The sequence below is a fragment of the Apiospora hydei genome, assembly GCF_038363865.1.
Source record: "Apiospora hydei strain CBS 114990 chromosome Unknown utg000010l_segment0_segment0, whole genome shotgun sequence".
NCBI classification, from domain to species: Eukaryota; Fungi; Ascomycota; class Sordariomycetes; order Amphisphaeriales; family Apiosporaceae; genus Apiospora; species Apiospora hydei.
The window spans coordinates 2,785,620-2,809,080 of NW_027117369.1; the positions used below are offsets into that span (position 1 = coordinate 2,785,620).

At 56.9% G+C, this 23,461-nt stretch overlaps 11 protein-coding genes across 11 annotated transcripts; 6 read left to right on the forward strand and 5 right to left on the reverse strand.

Annotated features, from left to right (window-relative positions):
* Positions 1 to 303: 303 nt before the first annotated feature.
* PG997_015107 (Flavin reductase-like- FMN-binding protein) lies at positions 304 to 1,335 on the forward strand (the record flags this gene model as incomplete). The annotated part of the gene is made up of 1 exon (XM_066819421.1): positions 304 to 1,335. The coding sequence occupies one exon, from the start codon at positions 304 to 306 to the stop codon at positions 1,333 to 1,335; it is 1,032 nt and encodes a 343-aa protein (XP_066661609.1).
* A 1,740-nt stretch (positions 1,336 to 3,075) lies between these two features.
* PG997_015108 (uncharacterized protein) lies at positions 3,076 to 4,803 on the forward strand (the record flags this gene model as incomplete). The annotated part of the gene is made up of 5 exons (XM_066819422.1): positions 3,076 to 3,329; positions 3,416 to 3,731; positions 3,812 to 4,325; positions 4,407 to 4,673; positions 4,739 to 4,803. 5 exons carry the CDS (start codon positions 3,076 to 3,078, stop codon positions 4,801 to 4,803), a joined length of 1,416 nt encoding a protein of 471 aa, XP_066661610.1.
* Positions 4,804 to 6,152: 1,349 nt separating this feature from the next.
* PG997_015109 (GMC oxidoreductase) lies at positions 6,153 to 8,901 on the forward strand (the record flags this gene model as incomplete). Its single annotated transcript, XM_066819423.1, has 8 exons — positions 6,153 to 6,577; positions 6,673 to 7,426; positions 7,450 to 7,697; positions 7,730 to 7,841; positions 7,904 to 7,988; positions 8,058 to 8,143; positions 8,244 to 8,447; positions 8,485 to 8,901. 8 exons carry the CDS (start codon positions 6,153 to 6,155, stop codon positions 8,899 to 8,901), a joined length of 2,331 nt encoding a protein of 776 aa, XP_066661611.1.
* A 431-nt stretch (positions 8,902 to 9,332) lies between these two features.
* PG997_015110 (FAD-containing monooxygenase EthA) lies at positions 9,333 to 11,144 on the reverse strand (the record flags this gene model as incomplete). The annotated part of the gene is made up of 1 exon (XM_066819424.1): positions 9,333 to 11,144. One exon carries the CDS (start codon positions 11,142 to 11,144, stop codon positions 9,333 to 9,335), a length of 1,812 nt encoding a protein of 603 aa, XP_066661612.1.
* A 1,801-nt stretch (positions 11,145 to 12,945) lies between these two features.
* PG997_015111 (uncharacterized protein) lies at positions 12,946 to 14,190 on the reverse strand (the record flags this gene model as incomplete). The annotated part of the gene is made up of 4 exons (XM_066819425.1): positions 12,946 to 13,226; positions 13,346 to 13,503; positions 13,655 to 14,018; positions 14,115 to 14,190. 4 exons carry the CDS (start codon positions 14,188 to 14,190, stop codon positions 12,946 to 12,948), a joined length of 879 nt encoding a protein of 292 aa, XP_066661613.1.
* A 451-nt stretch (positions 14,191 to 14,641) lies between these two features.
* Positions 14,642 to 15,694, forward strand: PG997_015112 (uncharacterized protein; the record flags this gene model as incomplete). The annotated part of the gene is made up of 1 exon (XM_066819426.1): positions 14,642 to 15,694. The coding sequence occupies one exon, from the start codon at positions 14,642 to 14,644 to the stop codon at positions 15,692 to 15,694; it is 1,053 nt and encodes a 350-aa protein (XP_066661614.1).
* A 45-nt stretch (positions 15,695 to 15,739) lies between these two features.
* On the forward strand, positions 15,740 to 16,494 carry PG997_015113 (uncharacterized protein; the record flags this gene model as incomplete). The annotated part of the gene is made up of 3 exons (XM_066819427.1): positions 15,740 to 15,993; positions 16,088 to 16,193; positions 16,273 to 16,494. The coding sequence occupies 3 exons, from the start codon at positions 15,740 to 15,742 to the stop codon at positions 16,492 to 16,494; spliced, it is 582 nt and encodes a 193-aa protein (XP_066661615.1).
* Positions 16,495 to 16,648: 154 nt separating this feature from the next.
* PG997_015114 (UbiA prenyltransferase) lies at positions 16,649 to 17,699 on the reverse strand (the record flags this gene model as incomplete). Its single annotated transcript, XM_066819428.1, is given in 2 exon segments — positions 16,649 to 17,590; positions 17,601 to 17,699. 2 exon segments carry the CDS (start codon positions 17,697 to 17,699, stop codon positions 16,649 to 16,651), a joined length of 1,041 nt encoding a protein of 346 aa, XP_066661616.1.
* A 771-nt stretch (positions 17,700 to 18,470) lies between these two features.
* On the forward strand, positions 18,471 to 19,598 carry PG997_015115 (4-hydroxybenzoate polyprenyltransferase- mitochondrial; the record flags this gene model as incomplete). The annotated part of the gene is made up of 3 exons (XM_066819429.1): positions 18,471 to 19,118; positions 19,210 to 19,431; positions 19,491 to 19,598. 3 exons carry the CDS (start codon positions 18,471 to 18,473, stop codon positions 19,596 to 19,598), a joined length of 978 nt encoding a protein of 325 aa, XP_066661617.1.
* A 100-nt stretch (positions 19,599 to 19,698) lies between these two features.
* PG997_015116 (uncharacterized protein) lies at positions 19,699 to 20,633 on the reverse strand (the record flags this gene model as incomplete). The annotated part of the gene is made up of 2 exons (XM_066819430.1): positions 19,699 to 19,935; positions 20,079 to 20,633. Coding segments are annotated over 2 exons (792 nt in total), but the record flags the coding sequence as incomplete, so codon positions are not given.
* Positions 20,634 to 21,389: 756 nt separating this feature from the next.
* On the reverse strand, positions 21,390 to 23,375 carry PG997_015117 (uncharacterized protein; the record flags this gene model as incomplete). Its single annotated transcript, XM_066819431.1, has 5 exons — positions 21,390 to 21,664; positions 21,842 to 22,086; positions 22,137 to 22,420; positions 22,497 to 22,959; positions 23,050 to 23,375. The coding sequence occupies 5 exons, from the start codon at positions 23,373 to 23,375 to the stop codon at positions 21,390 to 21,392; spliced, it is 1,593 nt and encodes a 530-aa protein (XP_066661619.1).
* Between the last annotated feature and the right edge of the window lie 86 nt (positions 23,376 to 23,461).

The following is a 23,461-nucleotide window of genomic DNA, read 5'->3' on the forward strand; positions in this document are numbered from 1 at the left end:
TCTCTACATTAAGTAGGCGAACTCTTGAAGATTGCGACACAGGGACCTGTAATCCCTATAATGTGCGCAACGACACCGGAAACGAACCTTCCTTCCTCCTCTCGAAACCACGAAGAAGATACGATGCGATGAGCCGCAATCGCATACTAAAGCGTGTGCTTGGCCTTCAAGGACCCGTTTTCCCCAGTACTCCGCGCCTCCCGTATCGATGTTCAATACTCCAGAAACGATGGAACTCGAACGATGCGACAACGCCTACTTCAGGCATCTCCGGAGCCAAGACTGGCTTGGACTCGGCCCAGCATGGTGATTACCTCTCAATTCACCACCCTGACGAGTTTCCTGGCTGACAAGGGCGGCGGTTCAAAGATAATGATGCTGGCGTTGGACAAGGTGCACCAGCGCGAAACTTGTCCGAGGATAACAACAGCCTCAGGTCACGGAAAATCGACGACCACTACTTCAAAAAAGCTCATGCGACACGTACCACGGCCAGTAGTTGTGGTAACATCCGTACAATACCCCAATATCTACAAAACCTACAACGACATGTCTCCCGAGGATCAAAGAGCTGTGATAGAATTGGCCAATGAAGAGGGAATGACGTTGGATGAGTTCATAAAACTTCAATGGCTTCTCATAAACCAATACGAAAACAAATCGCAAGATGGGCAATCACCAGAAGATTCGGCGGGGTGTGGCCCTACTCCTCGGGCCATGACGGTATCATCCTTCTCGTCGGTGACGCTCGACCCGAAACCGACCATCACATTCAGTATCACGAAGCCGAGCCGGACCTACGACGCCATCGCGAGCAGCCGGCGTTTCAATATACATGTATTGCGCGACGACGAAAACGGCGCTCGCCTAGCACATCATTTCACACAGGGAAACGCCCCTGCGCCAGGGGTTTCCCACAGCCTGTTCAGTTTTGACAAGTTCCCGGGTCTCAATGTGCGATTGGCGCATGGCAGAGAAGCCTGGGAGCAGTCGTGGCAAAAAATGTTGGCCGGCTCCGACGCGGCTTCCCCGGTCAGCGAGGACAGCGCAAGAGGTACCATCAGCGGGGTGCCCTGTTTGCAGGGTGACGCCGTCCTCTATGTACTACGATGTGTCGTCGCACCCAAACCTGAGGGTGCGAACGGTGGTGGCCTGGTAGACGTGGGGGGCAGTGCCATCATCGTGGGCGAGATCGAAGATTTCATACATGAGGGTGATGCCCCTGATGTGGCCCCAACGGCGCCGCACGATACGATAAGCCTGACATACGTTCACCAAGAGTATCGAAAGACGGGCAAGAAGCTAGAGCATGGCGCACCACAGAAGCCTACCTAACCAATCCTCCTAAATACAAAGATTACCACAGTAAGACCTAGGCTTGCTACATAGACTTGGTTAAAAAGGGTACATAAATCTCGTCTGCCATAAGATTATGTAGGGTTTTGGGGCTGCAGGTGCTCCCGCGAAACTACCTTCTGTCATACCCCAACGGCCAGTTCTCCCAGATTATGTGCAGGCTTAATTTCGAGGTTTCTGTCGTAAGCATGTAATTGGTCGCTCCTGGTATGCCATTCTTGAAATTGATGGTCAGACAACTTCAGGGGCCCGCACCGGAGTGTTTCCTCATACCCCCACTCCCCGGGTTCTTATCCGGCATCGTGGATCTCCCCCAAATGGACGACCGTGATAGCACCGGTATCCACTTTCCGGCGACCACAGCATACAAAAACCGGAGTCACAGGGCAAGTTTGTTCGCAGCGAGGCCGTTGAAAGATGAGTCTTGTCATACGTCTGTGGTACCTGACTCGCCAACGGGCATGCGATATCAGGGTTCCAGATTTTGAGGCTCGTTTCGCGGGCTGTGTAGGTTAAGCCAAGTCAACTGCTGAATTTGCCTGTGTTTGCCACCACACGTATGGGCACATATAAACATACTTTTCAGGAAACGAAACACCAAAGAACGCAGCTGTCTATATGAAACTTCCAAACACCCCCGCGCACATGCATGCCACGAAATGAATCGCGGAGGACGACATTGTGTACTGTCCATAGTGATATCGTGTCTCCTTGCCCAGCATCTCAGGTAGCGTAGGAAGTAGTTTACCGGATATGGATGGCACCTGAGTCGGTGATTGGGTGCTACAAATGCCGCAAGCACCCACGCTAATCTTGCAGATCTCGGCACGCAACTCCGTCTTTAGCAAATGCAGATGTCATTTTCAACTCACCCTGTCTGCCATCCACTACGATTTTCACGATGAGCTTTATGGCTGGTTGGTTGCTTCTTGTCTCTGTTATCTCCATCGGAGGCCGACGTAATGTATACCCTTAACTGCCAAATGCGGTCTGGAGAGTGGATAACTTTCGATACATCATATAACCCGCGGAGGTGATAACAGAAACTGAGGTCTTCGATGGCGTAAACTCCCGCAGTCCGAAGATATCTGATATCCTAATTGGTCCTAAAGCCGTCCCCGCTCTCTAGACCGTAGTTGGCAGTCAAGGGGATACGCAGGTTGATAGTGTCTTTTTAGCAGAGGCAAAAAACATACTTCCCACGAGTACTTGGTGTGCTCCAGCGGTCAGTTAGTGAAAGGGACGGGAGTCGTTGGTGCCGGCCTTTGGGTGGGGGGTTTGACCTACCACCAGCCTTCAATGTTCTTCAACTCGACGTTGGGGTCATCATACCTGCTTACATCAGATATTTGACTAGATACTCCCTCTTTCCGCATCGGATAAAGTCGTGACCAAAACTGGGAAGGTGCATATGTCGAATGGCAATTTCCATTCACACGATCGCTCATGCATACCCGCTACCTAAGCTTATCTCTTCACTTGCGATGACAGACCAGAACCATGTCCCGTCGATGCCAGTCCTGACCTGGATGTTTGCACTCTGCAGTCCTTAGAACCGGGCAGCTTGCACTACCTACAAACAGCTTTCTCTGGTATTTCATTATAAATCCGGGCCGCTCGCATTGATATTTCGTTTCCATCCCTACATACCCCCCATTTCCTTCATCAGTTCGTGGCAATCCGTGTTTTGAAACCAGCAAAGCCCGTCAAATACTCGCGATGCGTATCTCCACGGCTTCCATGGCGACGGGCCTTTCGGCCATGTTGGCGACCCTCGCAGCAGCACTTCCGGGCCCGGCTAGCCGCCTGGACAAGAGGTACACCGAGGAGCGGAATGGCATCAATTACAACGTCTTCGAGCACGCAGATACTCGTTCCAAGCTCTCGTTCGTCAACAACTCCGGCATATGCGAGACCACCAGCGGCGTCAACCAGTACTCGGGCTACATCTCTGTGGGCCCCGATATGAACATGTTCTTCTGGCAAGTCACGCCCTTTCTCATGATTCCCGCGGCCCCAACTGTGTCTCCCCTTCTGCTTACTAACATTTCCGTCACAGGTTCTTCGAAGCACGTGACAACCCAACCACGGCACCTCTGGCGACGTGGTTCAACGGCGGTCCGGGGTGCTCTTCCATGATCGGGCTCTTCCAGGAGAACGGACCTTGCCAGTTCTACAATGGATCTTCGACGCCGTCCTTAAATCCCTACAGCTTCAACAATTACGCCAACATGCTCTACATCGACCAGCCTATTGGTGTCGGGTTCAGTTACGGCAACGACACCGTGAATTCCACGGTGTCAGCAGCCCCCAAGTTTGGGCCCTGTTGCAATCCTTCTATGCGCAGTTTCCCCAGTATGAAAGCCGTGATTTTGGTATCTTTACCGAGGTATGGTCGTCAACGCTCATATTTCTTTACACTCTACCCAGGCGTCGTGGCTGATCGAACACCTAGTCCTACGGCGGTCATTATGGCCCCGAGTTTGCCACGTATATTCAGCAGCAGAACGCGGGCATCTCGGCGAAAAACGTCACGGGGGAGCCCATCAACCTGGTCGCGGTCGGGATCAACAACGGCTGGTTCGACTCCAAGATGCAGTACCGGGCCTACATTGACTACAGCGCCAACAACAGCTACAAACAGATCCTGACACCCGAGGGCTACTCGGAATACATGAACACGTACACCTCGGACTGCGAGCCGGCCATCAACGGCTGCTACAGCACAGGCACGGGCGACTTGTGCAGCGGAGCCCAAGACACCTGTGTCCAGGATATTGAGAACGCCATCATGGGCGAGGCCGACTTTGACCCGTACGACGTGCGGCAGTCGTCCAACGACCCGTACCCGCCCGGCCAGTACAAGAACTACCTGGCGAAGCAGAGTGTACAGAAGGCGATTGGTGCCCAGTCCTCATATCAGGAATGCCCTAGCGCGCCATACCTGAAGTTTTCGGATACTGGCGATAGTAAGTGGCGAAACCTGGCCGTTCGTAGAAAGCCCTGGTGGTATCTGGACTAACCTTTCTCTTCTTTGCCTTCTTGTGCAGATACCCGCTCGCTCCTCGACACGCTCTCTGATGTCGTCCAGTCCGGCGTCACGGTTCTGGTCTGGGCCGGTGACGCGGACTGGATCTGCAACTATATGGGTGTTCAGGCGGTGGCCAACGCGGTGGACTTTGATGGGTCGGACGAGTTCAACGCGAAGGATCTGCAGCCTTATACCGTGAATGGGAAGGAGACGGGCAAGTACAAAACGGTGAAGAACTTCACCTATCTTCAGGTCTATGCCGCCGGTCATGAAGTGCCCTATTATCGTAAGTCTTCGTATACATGATCCCCAAGACGTGCGTCCTAGTTGTATGCTGACTATGAATACCAGAACCCGAAACCGCTTTGCAAGTCTTCATGCAGACCATGAAGAAGAAAGGCATCTCATCCACATGATGCAACTGGGCTTGTGGGGTGCTACCAACAGCGTTAAGAGCAAGCTGTTGATATCAGTGCTTCGCTGGGCAAGGCGATGATTGTGCTTACATGTTGACCCTATAAATGCATTCAGTATTTCAAAAGACCTCCGTTTATTCCGAACTTTCCTTTTTCTCCAGTCTGAGAATTATGTTGCAATGCGAAACGACACATCTTGGCCTTGAATCGGTGTAAAAATAGGGAATCGAAGTGACGGCAGTCTCGTCTCAATAAGTATTCTGGCACATCGGTCGAACAACCCTATGTTTGAGCCGACGATCTCGAATCCGGTAATGGGCTAGAATGTCTCTCATCATGCTCGGGCCTTCTAGTGTTGGCCTGATCCGACTGGATAAATTTGTCTGTTTCTAGCCTCAACTCTTTTGATTCTTCGAAACTGCTTGAAACGAAACGTTCTGGCCAGATGCAGCTAAACCCAACCCCTTCTATCCTGCTTCATCCACAAGAAAAGGGCACAAGCTGCAATAACGTCGGTAGCGCTGGCGGCTCCATTTCCAAATAAGACACGCGTGATTCCGTATCTCGCAATGCAAATGGGAGTAGAAAAGCAAACCCTGTGATAACGACAATACTCTCGACTTCTCCAATTCCTATCCCTCCTCGGCAGGATCTCATAATGCAACCAACCCCGCATTCCGAGGACTGCATCTGACAGCCACCACCGGCTTAGCTTGCAGATTGCAGGGGCTAAAACGCGGGGGAGATTTCAAGCAATGCGAACGGCTACGCTATTTACAGTCTAGAAACCTTCCTCATCTGTGTAAGATCACGACCCCGAGTTGGGAAGCCGTGCATACGAAGAAAAGGATATTGCCGCGCAAGACGTGGCGTACATCTTTGGAACGCGCAGTCGCCTCCTGTCTTGCAGACGCAGGTTCCGAGGTTCTCGGCGTTTTGATTGCAATGCGGTCAGTCGTCCAAAGTGCTTCACCAAAAGCTTACACCTCCAGACTAAAGCACAAGATGCACGGTGCAGTCATGACATGATGGATCTGCACCTGCGCCTGCGGCTGCAGCTCGGATTCGCATATTGGCAAAACAGCAGCCCTTGAAGTGCCCGTACATACATTTCGATCATACCCTTTCTTCATACTTACTGATTCAATTCCAAACCTCATTTTGTCACTTTTCCCATCTCACTTTTCTTCTGCTCCTGTTGGTTTGCTTGGCTCTCGACAGAACACCCCTTTATCCGCTAGCCCGACCGTTCCCCGCGTGGCTGAAACAATTTCTTGGCCCGTCGGGTGCCTACCTGCATAACGTAATACACAGGAATACCGCTGGCTGGCTGGCTGGCTTCGCCAAGAATGTCGGCCCAGACGAACAACAACCACACTCCTCACTCGCACACTGTGGTCCCCATTTCCGACCCGCCGCCCGCGACCTTCTTCGACGACACGCAATGGCGCGTCCTGTACACCCTCATGGACACGGTGGTCCCGCCCATTGTAGCAACAGCAGCAAGCGGCGAAGAAGTCGTCGTTGCTGTCAACAGCGACGGCAACAGCCCTGCTGATAATGGCCGTCAATCCCTCTCGAAGGAGGTCTTCGAGTCGCACTACCAGAAGCTGCAGAGCTGCATGGTGACGCCACCCAGCCGCGAGGCGTTCGCGGCCTACCTGTCCGAGAAGCCGTCGGAGATCCAGGACTTTCGGAACCACTTGGTGCGGACCCTATCGACGATTTCGCCAGATGCCCGAAAACAACTTGGGGCTGTGACTTATCTGCTTGGGTACGTGTCTCTGGAGAGTGCCTTTTCCTTGTCCGCCATGCGTCGGACTGTGGAATACTTGAAGATGAGACGCTAACACAAGCTTGTGCATCCAGAACAACGTTTGGCAGCTACGCCCTCACTGGCCACACCAAACCCTTCTACGAGCTGGACGGCGAGGCCCGCGAGTCGGTGCTGCGGTCGTGGCGGGGCTCGTGCATCACGGCGATTCGGGGCATGGCCAAGTCGCTCACCAGCATCGGGACCAAGACGTGGATCCAGACCAGCCCGTTGTTCCGTGAGCTGAGCGGGTACGTCGACGTGCCGGAGGACTATGCAGAAAAAGCGGCGGCGGCGGCTGCTGAAAGGCCACCACCCCCGGAGTACATCTTCAAGCAGTTCCCAGCAGCGGCCTCGGAGAGTAGCGAAGGCGATGGTGGTGGTGGTGATGGTGATGGGGGTAAGCAGGCTCAGGCCGCTGTGGTCCTCGACACGGACGTCGTCATCGTGGGATCCGGGTGCGGTGGCGGCGTCTGCGCGCGCGTCTTGGCCGAGGCGGGGCATCGCGTCCTCGTGGTCGAGAAGGGGTACTACTTCCCGCCGTCGCAGCTGCCGATGCGGTCCGACACGGCGGAGACGAACCTGTTCCTGAACCGGGGCGTCATCTCGACCGACGATAACTCGGTCTCGGCGGTGGCGGGCGGCACCTGGGGCGGCGGCGGCAGCGTGAACTGGGGCGTCTCCCTGAAGACGCCGGGGTACGTGCTCGACGACTGGGCTGCGAACCGGGGTTTGGGCTTCTTCAGTACTCCCAAGTTTCAGGAGAGCTTGGACCGCGTGTGCGACTTCATGGGCGTCTCGGACGAGCACGTCCGCCAGAACCACCGGGGAAGGTCCTGCTCGATGGCGCGGCGAAGCTGGGCTGGAGGGCCAAGGTGACGCCGCACAACTCGGGCAGGGGCGACCACCACTGCGGCCATTGTCATTTGGGCTGCGGCTCGGGCGCGAAGCAGGGGCCCGCGGTCAGCTGGCTGCCGGCGGCGGCGCGGGCGGGGGCGGAGTTCGTCGAGGGGTTCGAGGTCGAGCGGATTGACTTTGAGAACTTTGCCAGCGGGAAGAAGGCGTCGGGGGTCAGCGGCAAGTGGGTGTCGAGGGACGCGGACGGGGGAACAGTGGCCCACTCCATGAGCGGACCGTGCGGGAGGTCAAGATTAGGGCGAAGCGCGTCATTGTGGCGGGCGGCACGTTTTCGAGTCCGCTGTTGCTTCAGAGGAGCGGACTAGGGGTAAGTTGCTGTCGCCGTTATCCCATTGAAACCCAGGTACTGACCGGACCTCCTGTGCATAGAACCCCCAAATCGGTCGGAATCTGTACTTGCATCCCGTCAATATGCTTGGCGCCTTCTGGAATGAGGATGTGAACCCTATGGATGGTAAGTTACAATTACATTCGAACCCATCCCTCACGTTCATCTGAACTGATATCTCATCGTTTTATCAAGGGTGCGCCATTAGTAGTGTCTGTACAGCGTTCGAAGATCTTGACGGCCAAGGTCACGGCGTCAAGCTAGAGGGAACTTGTATGGTGGTATGTGATTCTACCTTCTGCCTACGAACGACTACTTCCAGTGTCACCTGTTCATTATCCAATCTCCTCGTAGTCGGATATAAGCCAACATTTGCGCCAGCCCTATCTCATCTACTCCGCATACCCAGCGACTAGCGGTCTCGACTTCAAGCTCAAGGCGCTCCGGTACCGCAACCTCAACACCTTCATCTGCATACCGCGAGACCGCGACACGGGCCGGGTCTACGCCGACCCGCAGACGGGCCAGACCCGCGTCGCCTACACGCCGAGCGCCTTCGACCGCGCCCACGTGCTCGAGGGCATCGTGGCGCTCGCGCGCATCTGCCGCCACGGGCGCCGAGGAGATCCAGCCTTTCCTGCCCAACGTGCCGCCCTTTATCGTGTCGGCGCCTACATCCACCCTGGCCACGAACAACGTCACGTCCGACAAGGAAAATGAGACGGAAGACGAGCGTTTCGAGGCTTGGATCCGCCACCTCCGGCGCGTCGGGAACCCGATCACGGCGCCTTGGGCGTGCGCGCACCAGATGGGGTCGTGCCGCATGAGCCGGAAGGAGGAGGACGGGGTCGTGGATCCCTGGGGCAAGGTCTGGGGGGTTGCTGAGGGGCTCTACGTTGCGGATGCGAGCGTGCTGCCGAGCGCGACGGGGGTTAATCCTATGGTGACGACGATGGCGGTGGCAGACTGGATTGCACGGGGGGTTGCGGAGGATCTGGAGGCGCTGCGGAAGGGGGCGAGGGGAAACAGGGTTGAATGAGGTAGGATCAGGGAAAGGGGTTACGATGTTGATGACGATAATGATGTGAAACGTTGAGACCTAGGCCGAATAAACGGACTACCTCAGTCGCAATACGGCATTATAACACCCTTCTGCTCCCAGTGGAATACGAAAGTATTTGGCTGAAGTACGATTTTCATTATTGGGATACTAAACTGTCGCTCGAAAGTGCAGTGCCCGCCAATATTGCAGTGTCTCAGAACGGGTACACGTCTTGTCATATCTCCGAGAGGAGAGCCAAGAAATAGACGGCAAGATCTAATAGCCCTGGTTTGGTTCACTAAAATTGTGTGCTTAATAACATGCATGCACTATACTGTAATATAAAAAGGATGTTATCGAACCGATTTCATAAGATATAATATATAGAAGTACACGCATAGAGGTCCTGATCTAGCGACTCTTTTCTATCACCCCCTGATTTCCAACCCACTCCCATCAAAGCCCCACCGCGCCCGCACATAGTCGACGACGATGTTGCTCCTCCGCCTCCACGGTCCCGTCCGCCCACACTTTGGCAGACGCTTCTGCGCATCTCGCACATAGGTCGACGTCAGATCCCACATCGACACCCCCTTCACCTTATCCTCGAGATCTTGCTCTGCCGCCTCTGCCACGGAAAGCCTGGGGATGGCCACCTGCGCCCGGTTCGGTTTGCTCATATTTCTAATCAGCTTGCAGATGGACAGCGCCGTGTTGTCGGCGCCCAGGGTCCAGGAGGCGTTGGGATACCCGATCAGCAGGAACAGGTTCGGCACGTCCTGCAGCATGCAGCTGTTCCACAGCAGCCGGTCCCCCATCTCGACACGTTTCCCGTCTACACTTATCGTGATCTTGCCGCCCAGGAGCATGCGCATGCCCGTCGCCGTGACGATGGCGTCGGCCTCGACCAGGACCGGCGCGGCGGTTGTGGATCCGTTGCCCGACGACGACGACGACGGCAGCAGCCGCACCCCGTTCTCCACCACCGCGTCAATGCGCGCCGTCACGACGTCGGCCCGGCCCGACCGCAGCGCCGCGTAAAAGTCGCCCTCGGGACTGAAGCACAGCCGCTGCCTCCAGGGATCGTACCGCGGCGTAAAGTTCTCCATGTGGCCTTCGTCTCCTTCCAGTTGCGCCAGGGCCAGCCGTCGGAAAGCGCGCATGCGCGCGGGCCAGAGCCGGCAGGCCGTCGTGTGCAGCCAGGTGACGGCGATGAAGAGGTAGCGACGCAGAGAAGCGGGTAGCCGCAGCTGTTTGCGCTGCGCGATGGGCACGATGTACGTCGGGCTGCGCTGGAGCATGGTGACGTGGGCGGCCCTTTCGGCGAGGCTGGGGAGCAGCGTCACGGCGGTGGCGCCGCTGCCGATGAGGACGATGCGTTGGCCGGTGTGGTCGTAGTCCTCGGGCCAGCACTGCGGGTGGATGACGCGGCCTTTGAATGCGTCGAGGCCGGGGATGTCGGGTTTGGGGGCGGAGTCGTAGTCGAAGCAGCCGGTGCCGAGCACCACGAACCGCGAGTGGAGTTTTCGGTGGCGCCCTTCGGCATCTGACACGTCCAGTGTCCACGATTTGGCTTGGGAGGACCAGTCCGCGGACTCGACTCGGTGGTTTAGCCGGATGTATGGACCGAGTCCGGCTTTGGCTATGGATTCGCGGAGATAGGCCATCAGAGCGCTGCCTTGAGCGAAGCTGGGACCATGGGTCCAGGGGTTCCACGAGAATCCGTACGTGTACATGTCGGAGTCGGTGCGGACTCCGGGGTATCGGAACGTGTCCCAGGTGCCGCCGATATCCCCGCGTCCTTCGAGAATCGTAAATGTCAGATGGGGCATTTTGGTTTTTAGGCGATGGGCTGTGTTGATCCCGGATATACCGGCGCCCACAATGGCAACGTCGAATGTGTCGTACCCCTTTTCCGCACTAGACCCCACGGAAAAGTCGGAGGTGGAGGTGGAGGTTCTGTGTGGGTACAGCTGGCGTGCCTTCTTTCGACTAAGCCGTCTCGCCACCAGCTTGCCAATCTTGGCAGCCCAGACGGTATTGACTAGCAGCCATAACGAGCCCAGTATGACCAGATGCCCCAACGTGTTGAACAGGACGTCGGCCAAGTAGTCGCCGTCTATGCCGTCTCCGAAAGCGGTGCCTGTACTAGTAGCGGGCGAGTAGGCAGAATCTACAGCCGTCGTAGATGTATTGCCTCGTATGCCTGGCATAGCGCTCCAGTGACTGAGCATCTCCATTTTCCTAACTGCAGACTTGGGGTGCAGGTGAAGTATTCGTAAGAAGGGCCCAAAAGAAAAAGAAAAAAAGGAAAATCGATGAGTGCTATATTGTGTTGATGTGAGGATTACTTGAAAGATGTTCGCAGTGAACCACTTGAAGACCTTTTTGCTTTTTTTTTACGACATCTAAGGATCTTTTATATGTTCAAAACCTCCCCAACCACCATGTCACATGCAGAAAGGGTAGTATCAATATCAGGTACACCCATGTCTTGCTGCCTACCTATCTTTACTGGTGTCGCCTACCTGAAGGATCAGACTGGTCAGCCGTCATGCCATGCTTTCGGGCGTAGGAGCCGGGCGGAAGCCACACAATACCAGGTATACAACACAGTCATCATTCAGGGGTATGGGAAAGGGAAGCGTTCCGGCTGGGGTATGGTGGACCTACACCCCCTAACAAGATAGAACTTCAAACAAACAACCTATTAGTGGTCTTGGATTTCTAAATGAGTATAACTCGTTACCCAAGCGTATTGCCTCGGTAGCGGCGCCAGGAATATCACCATAAACCAGGGCTCATGGGTGCCACTTTGGCGCTGTGCGAATGGCAGTGTCGGATTTGATAAAGGTCAGAAGACCCTTTGGAAGTCTACAGCAAACTGGTTGCCTATACTGGGTAGACCAAACCGCCGATCAAAAGACTGGTATAGATGTGTGCCGCAATGATTCCGGATTTCGGTATGACAAAAGAAGTCCGATGAAGAACCCACCACCGGCGTCTGACATCATGAAGATTGAGGCAGTGCATTGGGGGCCGCGCCTCGGTCACTGGTGGATCGTAAAGTCCAGTCCACAAGGCAGACACTGAAACAGCCTTGAATATAATGTCAGCAGTTCAGCAGCTTACGTGCATTGGAAGGATCCCGGGAGCATGGCACACATGCATTGCCTTATAGATGGGTCTTGGCCGGACTAGGCTCCAGCCCTAGGAATGGGGCTGCTTCAGTTCATCTGCGGTTCATGCACTGGACAACATTGTCATGGGACTAGAACCCCATGCCTAGATGCACTTGGCTAGAGACACAATTCCTTCAAATCGTCCATCATACGGATTGGATCGACTGTCGTGACTGTTGTCGCTACATGCGATGCCAGAGTCTTGCCAACCGACGTGTGATTGGTGGAACCCCTGACAGTGGTGGGCCTTTCGACCCAGATCGATCTGGCACCAGATCATACTTGCCAACCACAACTTGTCCCGAACTGGTCCATGCCGCAGGATGCTGATAATATCGATAATTGAAGAGAGCTGAGTCACTGAATGTAACCATACATATATCGAGAATCACTTGATTTGCGTGGATGCCAGAATCCCACAGCTTCCTCGTCTTGGCGCAGCCCCCAGTCAACCCCCACCTTCTATGTTTGGCTCAAGTTTTCAGCTCGGGCTGTGCCTCCGCCTGTCAGCCGGGGCTACTGGCCGGGTTCGTGGAAGCTATTCCGCCCACAAGCTGACAGCCTGGTCCACTCTAGATGTCGTGCATTAGGTCACCGGTGGATATTCCATATCATATGCTTGAACTTGGTCCATAGAGTGTTCAGGCATTCGCAGCCTAAAGGTTTATTTTAGATACCAAAATAATGGACGACCAGTTTTAATTGGACATCTCCATCTAAAATAAAGCCGCCTTCAGTAAGACACGTTTGGCAGAGAATACTACAATTGCCTCTTTACTGATTGAGCTATGAAGACGTGGTCAACAACAGTGGTCTCGTAGCCCAAGTGAACAGATTCATCCAGTGATGCCACTCCCATCTAGGCGGCTGAGCGAGAGTGCAAAAACCCACCGTTCTGAAGCGTCTGGGACACCCCGCAGGGCCCGTACTTGCGCGCGATCGCCCAGAGCCTGGCCAGACTCTCCGGCCCGTACGAAACCAAGGGGTCCTGACCTCTCCCGGCGTGGTTACTGTAGATGAAGGGTAAATACAAGCCGCGCGCGTTGGCCAGTACGTCCCATTGGGCCGCGGTGTCGATGGTGACCGACCCCATGGTGTCGTCGTCCTGGGCATGTTCCCAGTCGACTAGTGTATCCTTCCCTGGATGGCGAGAGCCCATCGTCAGTCGCGGGTCGGGATGCAGGCAACTACTTACAGATAGAGAAACCGGAAGTCCTGCTTATAAGTGTGATCCTCGGCCGGGATGTTTATGGGGTTACCGCCCTTGAGAATACCGTGTTTGGCCATGTTTGCGGGCACTTGCTCGAGGTTGAAGGACTGGTTGGCCCCCGTGGTTTCGTAAGCCTGCTGCGCTCTTTCGCGCCAGACACCGAACGCGTACTCGTATAGTTTTGCGTTTGGACGTGCCGTCGCGGTCCTGTAGTCATATCCGCGGAGTCAGGGTCACCCGGTCAGTGTCTGTGAGATATGAGAGAGTATAAGAGGGACCCGAAGTGATATGAGGCTACAGCTAACCTGAGAGGAAGGTGTGAGATCCACTACTTCCGAGTCGCTCCAAGACCCCAAACGTGGCATTTATTGCCGGCACGGTGACCTGTGCCGAGCAAAACTTGTCAAACGGGGCGAATGCGGCCGAGGTCTGACTTCCAGGCTCGGTGTAGACGAGGACAGTCGTGATGTGGTCGGTCCTCATAATTAGGTTCACCGAAGCCTTCAGGTCGGCCGTGTCGACTCCGGCCAGGAACTCGTAGAAGGCGTTGAGGACGGTGTCGGACTGGTTCACGGGGTACGTGGATGCGTATACCCAGATAGCCGGCATCGCGGTCGTGTAGACGTCGTACCGAGCCCCGAGTCCAAAGTTCGGACCGCCTCCTTTCAGGGCCCAGAACAGGTCGTCGTGGCTTTCTGCTTTTGCGGGCACAATGCTACCATCTGCAACCACGACCTGCGATTATCCACGCGTTAGTCCGCCTGGTATCAGTTGCACTGTTTTTCATGGTCGTGGGACCCGTGAATGAGATAGCGTACCTCGTAAGTGTTGACATTGTCTGCCGAGGTACCATAGTGGGCGGAGGTAAAATGCAGGCTCCGGCAGAAGAGACATTATATTCACTCTCTCCGTACGAGAGAAAGAATCTGCTGGCAATTTGGACCAGGCTCCTGGATTCACAGTGGTGGCAATAGCGGCATCAGGGAAGCGATCGACCAACAAATGCGCAAGACAAAACGTTGCTGTAAGAGCATGCCGGATTCAAAAAGCCTGCCAGTGTGCAGTCTTGGAGCATGAAGAGTGCGGGGTTGCGTGCGAAGTCGCACTGCAGCAGACCTCAATGCTACGTACTGCGCAACCACTACCCTCGGGGAAAACTACACGACATAAGCCTGATACGTAACCCAATACTTGAAATAAAGTGCTGAAAACTGGATTCCTAAAAAGCTTAAAGGGTAAAGCAAAACAGCAGACTTCAATTTGACTCTTAACCTATACACAAGTAAAGGGGTCAATAAGGATCATCACTCCCTTTTGGTAAACCCACGGTTCATTATTGGCTATGATGGAGAGCTCCAATTCCAAACCGGAAAACTGGCAAGCTTACTTAGTTATCCTACTCTTGCCTCTCGTCGTCCGCCTGGTTCTGAATGCCCGGTATAGATCTCCGTTGGCCAATGTACCTGGCCCCTACTTTGCCTCGGTTTCCCGACTATGTCACGCATACCACATCTTCCGTGGAGACAACAATACCTGGACCAGGGCACTGCATGAGAGATATGGACATTTTGTCAGGCTAGCGCCGAACGAAGTCAGTGTCAGCCATCCGGACGGACCCGCGCTGATCCTGCAAGCCCCCTTGCGCAAGGCGGACTGGTATCGCGTATTCGCTCTACCCGACTACCGCTACGTCAATACGCCGTCCCTGCTCGACCCCAAAGTCAAGGCGGACCGCGCCCGCCTCTTCGCGCCCGCCTTCCAGCTCTCGAACCTGCTCCGCGCCGAGCCGCACTTCGACGCCGTCCTCGGCGGCCTGCTCGACCGGCTGGACGAGCACGCCGCCGCCAAAAGCCCAATGCACCTGGGCCGGCACCTCTCCTTCGCGGCGCTCGACGTCGCGGGCGAGGCCCTGTTCTCGCGCCCCCTCGGCTTCCTGGCCGCGGGCCGCGACCTCGGCGGCCACCTCGCCCAAAGCACGGCGCTCAACCGCTACGCCGCCGTCGCCGGCCACTTCTGGCCCCTGCACGTCCTGCTCGTCGCGAACCCCGCCGTGACCTGGACGGGGCTCCTCGCCGGCGGCCACGTGCTGCGCACCGTCCGCGCGGCCCTGCGGCGTCGCCGGGGCGGCGGCGACGGCGACGGCGACGGCGACAAGGGGGACGCGCGCTTCGACGTCCTGGCGCACTGGATGAGGGCGCAGCGGGAGAACCCGGAAGCGCTGAGCCAGCGCGACGTCGAGGCGCAGGTCATTGTTACGGTGTCGGCGGCTTCGGATACCGTCTCATGTGAGCCCCTTTTCGCATCTACCTTTGCTTTTCCCATTCCCAGTCTAGTTATCCCGATTGATGTTTTCTCGCATCCTTTTCCCCCTACTTCCTCGGCCAATATTGAGTACTGAACGGCGATGTACGTCGCAGGCGCTATCCAATCTTTCGTCTACCATATGATCGCGAACCCGTCGTCGTGGACGCGCGCCCGGCGCGAGATCGAGGCCGAACGCACGCGGGGCTTCTGCCAGGACCGCGTCGTCTCCTACCGGGATTCCCAGCGGCTTCCGTACCTGCGCGCGTGCGTGAACGAGGCGGTACGCGTGTTCGGTCCCAGCCCCATGGGCCTCGCCAGGGTGGCCCCGAGGGGCGGGCTCTCGATCGGGGACCGGCATTTCCCGGAGGGCACGACGCTTTCGATCAATCCAAAGTAAGTAAAGATATGTTTCGTCTGGTCCATAAAGCGAGCGATTGTACCATGTTCGTGCGTTGAATCTAACAGGGTTTATTCCTTCACTATCTAGTGTAATGCAGTTATCAAAGGAGTGCTGGGGGCCTGACGCGGAGGAGTGGAACCCAGACAGATGGTTCGCCGAGGACATCTCCTCGAAGATGAAGTACTGGATGGCGGTAAGCAAAAGATGCTTCGATGCCCCTTTCCTTTCCCATAGTGGTGGATTCTTGCTGATCAGCGCTGGGAGCATAACAGTTCGGGCTTGGTGGGAATAAGTGTCCTGGCGAGAACCTGGCGCAGATGGAGCTTTTCAAGATCGCGGCTACACTTGTGCGGGACTACTCGATCCGCCAGGTGGATCCGGAGAACAGGTGGCAGTGGAAGGCATACATCACTCGTGTCCCTCATTCCTGGCCGGTATATGTCGAGAAGCAAAGTGACCAGGGCGCGGGCATCAGTGTCACGTCTATTTCGTAAATCTCGCTGGCGGGCGAAGGATCTTAAATTGCCTTGTTCCAAGTACAATAACTTCATTGAATGATCAATACAACGAGTGCCATTTCTCTTCTAGCTCCATGTAAACGCCTATATCCGGGTCTCCAGGAACCGGGGGCCTTGCCAGAGTCTATAATTAGCCTGGAGTTTCTAGTAGTTCTGCCCCCAAGCCAACCATAATGGCGAGGCCCGGCAGCCAGAAGCCCCTGGAGAACCAGCGGTAGCAGCTGATCGTACTACTCAGGTCGACCCTGTATATCATCCACCCTATCGGGACAAAGCTACCGCCCACGGCGAACAGGAAGTACCAAAGCCCCATGCCCGACGCCGCGCCACAATAGGCGAGGCAAAGGCCCATGCCGCCCAACATGACGCCGAGGAACGGTTTCAAGCGATGCCGGAACAACACCGCCGTGCTCTTGAGGCCGAGCCGGAGGTCTTCCGGGACGTCGATGTAGGCGTATATGGTGTCGTAGATGACGGTCCAAAGGGTACAGGCCAAGACGAGCGACAAGCGCGCCGCATCCTCCCACACCGACCGGCGGCCCTCGTGATGATTACTACCGTAACTGCTGCCCAGGCTGGCGCTGCCCGTCATGACGCCCCAGGCCAGGCAAAAGCCCAGCACCAGCTGGGGCAGATGCGTGTGGCGCTTGGCCCACGGATAATAGAAGCAGGCCGCGACGGACAGGATCGCGCACCTCGCCGCGGCGCGGGGCAGCACCAGGAAGAAGGACGCGGCGATTAGGGCCTGGGCCGAGGTGAAGACGAGCGCGGCCCGCACGCTGACGGCGCCGCGGGCGATGGGGCGGTTTCGCGTCCGCGCCATGAGCCGGTCCAGGGGCGCGTCCACGATGTCGTCCCAGGTGTGGGCGGCCATGGAGTAGAAGAAGCTGCCGCCCAGCAGGAGGAGGCCGACGCGGAGCACGTCCCGCAGCGGGACAGGGCCACCATCATCGTCGACGACGACGCCACCGTGGTTCCTGTTTTGCCTCCGCACGATCGCGGTCTGGAGCACGCCGTACAGGTGGGGGAAGTACACCAAGAGCACCGGGGCGGCGAAGTTGATGCGCGTCAGCTGGATGAACGGGCGCCAGGACGCGGGGCACGTAGTTCACCCACACGGGGCGGTCGCCGCCGGCGTACAGGCTGACGGGGTCGCCTTGTTGCGCACGTTTCTGAGCCATGGTTGCTACGAGGCTTGACCTACGAGGCCCTGAGTGAGGGGGCGGGAACGAAAGCTTTTACTAGATTCCATGACGATCTCGGATTTACGCCAGCAACGTGCTTCACCAGCAACGTGCTTCACCAGCAAGTTGAATGCATACGTGACTTGCAGATGCAGTGTCTTCGGTATTGGGCTGCCTACAAAGTCACGCCTCGTGTCACTTGATCGTCAAGAAATGTTGCATATCTGCTGTGTAATTGCCATTGCATAAGGCCAAGCTTGACCAAGATTGACGATGACGCATAAATACTGCCTGCAATGCAACTCAGGTCTTGGTTGATAGGACAGCAGAAGCCGCCTGGGTACTTTCGGATAATATCAAATCACCAAGTCTGGTCGGGCAAATTGCCCGATACGTGTGAGCCCGGTGCAGCAGTGGGGATACACTATTTATGATCCGTCGCATAGCAAATAAGACAGCTCCGATATGCGCCAAGTAATACTTTCTCAACGGGTTGGCTCGGCCTCCACGCCTGTTGTGCGACGTGACGTCGCATGTAATATCGGCTCATTGATGCATGGCACCGCCAGGATACCTCTTATGTACTTGTAGAGACAAAGGACACAAGTCTCTAGCAAAATGGTCGGGAAACCAGTCTCTCGCAGTCTGATAATATTGCATGGCGCTTCTCGCTCCCAGAAAGACCCTTCGTGCGTACTGACAAATGCCTACCATCGTTAGGTCGACCCAAGTCTCCAAACCAGCCATTTCGCGCGCCATCAAACCGCCATGACGGGCAGCGTGATCATTACCGGCGCTAACGGATCCCTGGCCGTTCCCGCCGTCACGCACCTCCTAAGCAAACACCCCGACTTGACCCTGCTGCTCACGGTGCGCGACGCCTCCAGCCACGATGCCAACACGGCCAAGCTGAAGGAGACCATCGCCCGGTTCCCCGGCGCCCGCGCCTCCATTCACGCGCTCGACCTCGCCTCCCTGAGCGCCGTGCACGCGTTCGCGGACCACGTCGCCGCTGGCGTCGAGCAGGGCACGTACCCGCCCCTCCGCGCCCTCGTCGCCAACGCCTTCCACTGGAACCTGGTCGCGGCGGGCCAGGCCACGGCCGACGGGTACGAGAAGACGTTCCAGATCAACCACGTTGCCCAGGCCGCGCTGGTGCTACGGCTGCTGGGGAGCTTCGACAAGACGGCCCCGGGCCGCGTCGTCTTCTTCGCCAGCGACGCGCACTGGCCCGGCAAGAACGGACTGGAGAAGATTCCCCCGGGCCTGCCGGAGGACCTCGACCGCCTGGTCCAGCTCGAGGATGCGGGTAGTGTCGCGGGGGGTGACTACGCCGGCCGAGGGTTCCAGCGATATGCGAATTCCAAATTGGCTATCGTCGCGTTCATGTACGCTCTCAATCGTCGTCTGGAAAAGGTTAGTCCGGGTTTATACCCCCTCTCTTTACCCTATCTTCTTTTCTCCACCACATACTCCTTTCCCTGATTCTAACCCTCGTCCACAACAGGACTCGACCCTGAGCAACGTGACGGCCATCGCCGTCGACCCCGGCAGCCTGTCCGACTCGCGGGCCCTGCGCACCAACACCCCGACGCAGCTGCGGGTGATCCAGCGATTCGTCCTGCAGCCCCTCCGGCCGCTCCTCGCGCTCGGGAACCCGACGCTGCGCACCTCGGCCAAGGCCGCGGCCGACATTGTGGAGCTCGCCGTGGGTCCGGCCGCCCACGGTGTGCTCGTCAAAGGCTATTTCACGGCGCGGCCAAGGCCGAGAGCTCGCCCGAGAGCCAGGATGCGGACAAGCAGGAGAAGCTGTGGGCCAAGACGGTGGAGTGGGCAGGCATCACCAAGGAGAATTCGGTCTTGGGTGGCAGCGGTTTCTCGCCTGCGGGGTTCTAAGACAAGAGAGAGCGCATTGTATAACATTTAGCTTGGATTATGTTGCCTAGCTCTCATATTTTACTTGTGCTTCTTTGTGCTTCTTCTTCCTCTTTACACACTAGTCCTTCTTGCTGTCAGACTTGCCACGGCGGTCAGCAAGTCGCCGGTAGAACCAACACGTCTCCATCTTGTCGCAAGCGACCTGCCAGTCGGTAGTCCACTCCCTGTAGTACGGTTGATAGCCAAGCAGACCGCCGAGCCATCGCCCCAGTGCAACACCGACCGCCTTCGCGACGGTCCGCCCGAACGGAACCCAGCTGGGCAGGGAAAGATACGACCCACCGGCATCGAACATCTGATATTGGGCATACAGGTTTATGTAAGCTCTTGGCCATGGTCCCATGGTGAAAGTTGTGGTGCGTGAGTTTTCATTCCGCAAGACCCCTTGGAAAGTAGCGGAGGGAAGAAAAGGGGAATAGAAGGACGATGATGGCTTACACACATAACTTGGATGAGATCGGGCGCGCACCCCTTTTGGAAGCACAAGTCCTGGTACCCGTACCAGTTCTCGAAAAAGGCCCAGTCCAGGCGGAACAACTCGGGCGTGGCCTCGCCAGACACCACGACCCGCGTCATGCGCATATTCCGACGCCGCGACGACCCACCCCCATCGCCGACCTCTCGACCACCATCATCCTCGTCATTGTCTTCCACGCGAGCGGCGGACGGGTACCACGTATGATGGGCCCCGGCCGGGATGCAGAAATCGTCACCGCCCTCTTCTTCCGACTTGCCCCCGTCGGTCCCCGCTAGAAGAAGGACGCGGTGACGCGCCGCCGCCGACGCATCATCATGTCCTTCGACCTCGACGACGGCGCGGCCTTGCAGCACCTGGATGTACTCGGCCTGGCGCGGGTGGAAATGGCGCGGCGGCTTCTTGCCGGGGTCGGCTAGGATCGCCACCAGGGCTGGGTGGTCCAGCTGGCACGTCACCTCGAAGGCGAAGGCGCGGTGCGGGTGGCGGAGCGCGCGGAGGGTCAAGGCGCCGTCAAGACTGGGGTGTGCGTGTGCGTTTCACTGTCAGCGCACGCGCGAACCTGGTTTGAAGCCCTTTGTCTGCTGCTGTGGCGTATTCAATAAAAGGGCTGTTGACTTACGACGTGACAACCCGATGGTCCTCAGAATATTGCATAGCGGCACAAGTTGCGGTTAAGGGGGAAGGGTGTGGAACTGAGGTCTTCAAAGGTGTCAGACTCAGCTCCCGGATTCCGTCAGCTAATAATAGGCACAACCAACTTTACGTGGCCTTGTTGGAGACCCGAGGGTGGGTAGGTACACCATTTCGGGGGAAAGTCCGTTAGTACCAAGCTGATCGGCACGCATCGGGAGGGTGGTCAGCAAGTGTCTCGCAAGTTGGAGATGGTAGCACTGAGGAACGATCGGGCCAATGAACGACCAAACCACGCCCTCCGGGGCGTTCGGCATGCACATAAGCCGCCGCTGACCCCCTCATTCACTTTTTGGCCACTACCTTCACTCATACGAATGAAGCAGGTGTGATCATGCGGGCAAATCAGGGAAAATATGTATTGTCTGACGTGGTTCGCCCCCGAAGCCATATCCTAAACTACCAATTGCAGAATATAGCACAGTGTGGCCCACGTAAATTGCTCAGCGGCGATGAATCTGAATCGACCAACGAAGGCTACAATACGTTACATCATGGTAGCGTACTCCAGAAACTCGCATGTGGTGTCACCCTCCATCTGCGCGTCCATTCACATCCATTGACCGTAAGAGCTAGCCTGGTTAGACCTTGGACAGTAGAAACCCCCCATTCTGCAATTTCTGAAAGAACTGGGTCTTGTCGTATTTGAGAGCAATCTGCTTGAGCTTCGCGACGTTCTCCTCGCCGTAGCTAGCAAGCGGATTCTGGTCCCTGGACGAGTCATCTTGGTAGAGGAATGGCAAGTGCAGGCCGCGTTCTTGGCCCAGCTTCGCCCACTGCCGGGTCGTGTCGATGCTCACTGCTCGCACCTCGCCGTCGTTGGCTGCGTCTGTCCAGTCCACCAAGGTTGTCCACCCTATAATAAGCAGGAGTAGCACCTGTCAGTCGCCAATCATGTCCAAACTGGGAACCCCTAAACCGGGCGCGGGGTGTGTAGCTTACATTGATGGTCCTCATCGGGTATACCCATAGGATTTCCCCCTTGGCGGCGCCCGCCTGCGCCAGGCTCCGAGGCACGGGCTGCAGCACGAACGTCTGGTTGGCGCCCGTGGCTCGCGGGCGGCGAGCGCGCGGGCCCGCCAGAAGGCGTAGATGTCCTTGTACAGCCGCGCGTCGACGCGGGAGCTGGCGGCGCGGTAGTCGTGCCGCGTCGCCGCGTTGGTCGTGGCCGCGCCCATCTGGTCCATCAGGGCCAGCAGCGTGGTCGGGACCCCGTCCGCCAGCGCCTGGAGGAACGGCAGGCCGTCGAGCGGGGCGAACGTGCCGGGGGCGGCTGCTCTGTGGTCGTCGACGTGTTGCCGCTGTCGCCGGTGTCGTTGATCTCATACACGAGGCCGATGGCGATGCTGTTCAGCGCGATGCCCGTGATGACCGTGGCCCGGCTGTCCGTGGCGCCGCCTTGCGTTTGCCACTCCGCAAAGGCGTCGAAGATGTCGTTGGCCTGGTCCAGGGCGTGCACGGTCAGGCGGAGCCAGATGTTCCTGGTCGGGACGGTGTACAGGTCGAACCGGGTCACCACGCCAAAATTGGGGCCCCCGCCCTTCAAGGCCCAGAACAGGTCGGTATTCTCTTTGGCGTTGGCGTTCGTAATAGTACCATCCGACAGGACAACCTAGTATGACGAGGTACAGTAAGCATAGAAATGCGGAATGCGTTGATTCTCTGCTGTGGCCGTTGGGGTTAGATACCTCGAAATTGTGCACGTTATCGGCAGCAAGACCATACTTTGCCGAGAAGTGATGCAGCCCTCCTGTAACAGCATTACCAGTCAATTGAAGCCAGTCATGACGTGATGTACTGGTGGCAATACTCACCACCCAGAACGAGCCCCCTACCCCGACGTTAGGGATGCGGCCACCGATCACAGATAGCCCGTAGGTGTCGAGGAAAGAGTACACCTTGCCCCAGCGCTGGCCGGGCCCGACGCTCAGAATCGTCTTGTCCTCACTTAGGGTCATTCGGTCCAGTTTCGACAAGTCTAGCAGGACGCCGCCGTCGTCGACGCTGGAGAAGCCCGGGTTCGGCGAGTGCCCGCCACTGCGTACGGCGAACTTGACCTGGAAGAAAGACAGAGCCTTGATGGTGACGGATACAGCGTGGGCGCTGGTTGGTGTCACGATGCAATGCGGCTTCGCCACGTTAGCTTTGGACCTGCGTTGATGTCAGATTATGTGTTCCCTCAACATCGATCTCCAGGCTACTGTTTTGTAGCTTAGTCGCGGGACAATTCGTGAAGCTTACCAGTTCGCTTCGACCGCGGTCTGATTCAAAGGGGCCGTGTCCACGGCATCCTTCCCGAGCACGCATTGGGTCGCGAGGCAAGCAGCGCCGACCTTGTCGGCCGGTTTGTTCCCGTAGCTAGACTTGAGAGCTTGGGCATCAGGGCCAGACAGCCCAATGCTGCCCACGAAGGCGTCGAACTGCGCGTCCATGGAATGCTGCTGCTGCTGCATGTGATGCCGCTGGTAGGAAGTTGTTGGTAATGAGTTACGATCGGTGTTGCTCGACAAAGAAAGGCCGGCAAGCGACAGCCACAAGGGCACGTGAACGGAACGTATTAACTGCATTGCGGGCGGGATGAGGAGGGGGCCAAGAAGAGGGACATGCGCGGACAGGCAACAAACACGTGGGTTTCAGCCAATGAACCAACAGA